This window comes from Macaca nemestrina, chromosome X (genome assembly GCF_043159975.1).
Source record: "Macaca nemestrina isolate mMacNem1 chromosome X, mMacNem.hap1, whole genome shotgun sequence".
In the NCBI taxonomy this organism is placed as follows: Eukaryota; Metazoa; Chordata; class Mammalia; order Primates; family Cercopithecidae; genus Macaca; species Macaca nemestrina.
In genome coordinates, this window is record NC_092145.1 from 27,632,622 (window position 1) to 27,636,757 (window position 4,136).

At 39.7% G+C, this 4,136-nt stretch overlaps 1 protein-coding gene across 1 annotated transcript; it reads left to right on the forward strand.

Moving 5' to 3' along the window:
• The first annotated feature begins 2,354 nt into the window (after window positions 1–2,354).
• Window positions 2,355–3,805, forward strand: LOC105468449 (actin related protein T1). Its single transcript, XM_011718615.3, has one exon. The coding sequence runs from the start codon at window positions 2,564–2,566 to the stop codon at window positions 3,689–3,691; it is 1,128 nt and encodes a 375-aa protein (XP_011716917.2). The 5' UTR covers window positions 2,355–2,563; the 3' UTR covers window positions 3,692–3,805.
• The last annotated feature ends 331 nt before the right edge of the window (window positions 3,806–4,136 follow it).

The following is a 4,136-nucleotide window of genomic DNA, read 5'->3' on the forward strand; positions in this document are numbered from 1 at the left end:
AGTATGTAGATATCTCAAAGAACTAAACATAGAACTACCATTTGATCCAACAATCCTGCAACTGGGTAGCTAAGCAAAGGAAAAGAATTCATTATATAAAAAAGACATCTGCACTTGTATGTTTGTCATTGCACTATTTACCATAGCAAAGTCATGGAACCAACCTAAGAGTCTACCAACAGTTGGTTGGATAAAGAAAATGTGGTATATATACACAATGGAGTAATATGCAGCCATACAGTAGAATTAAGTCATGTCTCTTGCAGTAACATGGATGGAGCTGAAGGCCATTATCCTAAGTAAACTAACATAGAAGCAGAATATCAAATACATATGTTCTCACTTAGAAGCTAAACAAATGATACACATGGACATAAAGATGGGCAATATATATTCTGGGGACTCCAAAGGGATGACAGTGGGAGAAGAGTGAAATATAAAATATAACCTATTGAATACAATGTACAATATTTAGTTAATGTGTACTCTAGAATCCCAACTCCCACCATTATACATGTAATACCTATGTAACAAATAAGTACATGTACCCCTCTGAATTGAAGATAAAATTAGGCAGGTGGATCACCTGAGGTCGGGAGTTCAAGACGAGCCTGACCAACAAGGGAAACCCCATCTCTACTAAAAATACACAGTTAGCTGGGCGTGGGGGCACATGCCTGTAATCTCAGCTACTCAGGAGGCTGAGGCAGGAGAATCACTTGAACCCAGTGGGCGGAGGTTGCGGTTAGCCAAGATAGCACCATTGCACTACAGCCTGGGTAGCAAGAGTGAAACTCCATCTCAAAAAACAAAACAAAACAAAACAAACAACGACAAAACAAAACAAAACAAAAAAAAACAAAAAACTCCAGTTATAAAAGAAAAATAAAATACTTGGAAATAAAAATTTGACAAAATTAGTATGAAAGTTTTACTCTGAAAATGACAATATTCCATGAAAAAACTAAAATAATATGCAAGTGAATGGCAAAATAAAATCACATGTTCATAGATTGGAAGAGTCTGTGTTATTAAGAAGGTAATATTCCCTAAACTGATCTAATGATTCAAGGCAATCTCTATCAAAATTCCATATGACATTTGCGTAGGAATTGGAAAGTTGATCCTAAAATGCATATTGAATCACAAGGGACCCAAAATGGCCAAACCAATCTTGAGAAGGCAGAACAAAGAAGTATTCAAACTTCTTAACTACAAAATTTATTACAGAGTAACAGAAATCAATGCAGTGTGCTACCAGCATGATGATAGACATATAGATCAATGGAATAGAGCAGTAAGTCCAGAAATAAATCCAGCTGTCTCTCTATAGTCAACTGTTGTTTGAAAAAGATACTAGTCATTCTATAGGGCAAACATTATCCTTTTCAACAAATGATGCTGGAACAGCTAGATAGAACCACATTCAAAAGAATGAAGTTGGAAACTTAATGCACACCATAAATAAAAATAAACTCAAAATTAACAAAAACTAAATGTAATAGTTAAAAGTTTAAAATTCTTACAAGAAAACAAAAAGATAAATTTAAGAATCTTAAATTTTATAATGAATGCTTACATATGACACAAAATATGAACAACAAATAACAGAGAAACTGGACTACTTTAAAATTTAAAAGTTTTGTAATTTCAACAACACTAACAAAAAAGTAAAAAGAATACAAGAATAAAAGAACATGTATGTACATAATGTATCTGATAAACACTAGAGTCTTGAATGTGTAAAGAACAGTTACAATGGAATAATCAAAAAACAACCTAATAAAAAAGGAGCAAAGGGTCTGCATAGACATTTCTCCCAAGAAGGTATTAGAATGGCCAATAAGCACCTAATAAAGATTCTCAACATTGATACTTAAAGCTGAAAACCACAATAAGATAACATTTCACACACACTAGAATGCCTAGAATCATAAAGTCAGATAATGGAATTTAGAAGCATGTGGTGAAGTAAGAGCATTCCTACAGTGACTGTGGGAACGTTAAATGTCACAGCCACTTTGGAACAAAAAACTTACAGAAATTAAAATCCAATGATTTAACATAGAGTTGCCATATAACTCAGCAATTCTATTCTTAAATATATATCTAAAAAATGAAAACATAATTCCAAGGAAAAGCATGTAGAATAGTGTTTCTTGCAGCTCTGTAGGTATGATTTGCTTTCCTTGGCTTTATATCTGACCAAGTAGGGAGTACTATTGGCTCAGAGGCCCCACCCCACCCCTCTGATGCTCAAGAGACCCCGCCCCTCTGATGCTCACCAAGGACAATTGTTGCCTTGACTGGATTGTGACATAAAGGGCAATCAGCCCTCATGTTGCCTCAGCAGGCCCTGAGCCTACAGAATGGAGACAAGATTCAGAGGTTGAAGATGGGGTGTCCTGGTGGACTGAAGGCAGTATACTAACTCTACATGGGTGACAACCTGATAACTTCAGAACCCTGAAGTTTAAAAAAGTCTAAAGGTGCCTGCCATCTCAGAGAGTGACATAAGTGTTCTTTCTTTATTTGGGGGAAGTCCAGGAGAGCATATTACAGCATGTTTAATCCACACGTATTAGATGTTCCTGCTGTAATTTTTGACAATGGTTCAGGACTCTGCAAAGCAGGCGTGTCTGGAGAGATTGGACCCCGCCATGTCATCAACTCCGTCTTGGGACATCATAAATTCAACATGCCTTCGGCAAGACTTAATCAGTACTTCGTGGGGCAAGAAGCCCTGTACAAGTTTGACGCCCTACATTTGCACTACCCCATTGAGCGTGGACTGGTAACAGGGTGGGATGACATGGAGAAACTCTGGAAACATCTCTTTGAGTGGGAGCTTGGAGTAAAACCCAGCCAACAGCCTGTACTCATGACCGAGCCCTCTTTGAACCCTAGGGAAATTCGAGAAAAGCTAGCAGAAATGATGTTTGAGAACTTCAGTGTGCCTGGTTTCTACCTGTCTAATCATGCAGTGGCAGCGCTCTATGCCTCTGCCTGTGTCACAGGCCTGGTGGTGGACAGTGGAGATGGGGTCACTTGCGCTGTCCCCATCTTTGAGGGTTACTCCCTGCCTCACGCAGTCACGAAACTCTATATGGCAGGGAGGGACATCACAGAGCACCTCACCCAGCTCCTCTTTGCTAACGGGTTTAACTTCCCTTGCATACTCAACAAGGCCGTGGCAAATAACATCAAAGAGAAGCTGTGCTACATCGCCTTGGAGCCAGAGAAAGAGCTACGCAAGAGTCGAGGAGAGGTCCTGGGAGCATACAGACTGCCAGATGGACATGTCATCCACTTTGGGGATGAGCTGTACCAAGTGCCCGAGGTTCTTTTTGCACCTGACCAGCTGGGCATCCACAGCCCGGGACTCTCAAAAATGGTCTCCAGCAGCATCATGAAGTGTGACACTGACATCCAGAATAAACTTTATGCAGAGATTGTACTCTCCGGGGGCACCACTCTCTTCCCTGGACTGGAGGAAAGACTCATGAAGGAAGTGGAACAGCTGGCTTCCAAAGGTACTCCCATCAAGATCACGGCTTCTCCTGATAGATGCTTCTCTGCATGGATTGGTGCATCCATCATGACCTCTATGAGCAGTTTCAAGCAGATGTGGGTCACCTCTGCAGATTTCAAGGAGTATGGGACATCTGTGGTTCAAAGAAGGTGCTTTTAAAGATCCTTGAGCAGAGGAGACATCTTTAAGCGCCAGATTACAGGAGTACCAGGGGGAGATGGCATTTTCTTCTGGGCTTCAGCATGATGTTCAATAAAAGTTTTGCCATTTCAAGTTTCAGTTTATTCTTAGTAGCACCATGATATATTGAGTCAGGTCATGAATCTTTAGGTTACTCTATTACTCTCTTATTTCCCATGGGCCTGTTAAGTTTTTTTCTCCTAAGAAAATCTTAGGTTATATGTTGAGGTTATGTTCATAGAGAGGATTTGTAGCAAATGGTGCCTGGGACTCGTACCTAGGAACTTGATTTGGTAGAATCTCAAGAATCTTTAAATTATTATCTTAGGTGGTTCTAACAGACCCAGTTTCCAGGAGAATAAATCACGAAGAAAAGTGTGGGAAAAGGAAGGAAATGAAGCAGAACCAGAAATCCTTCACTAGT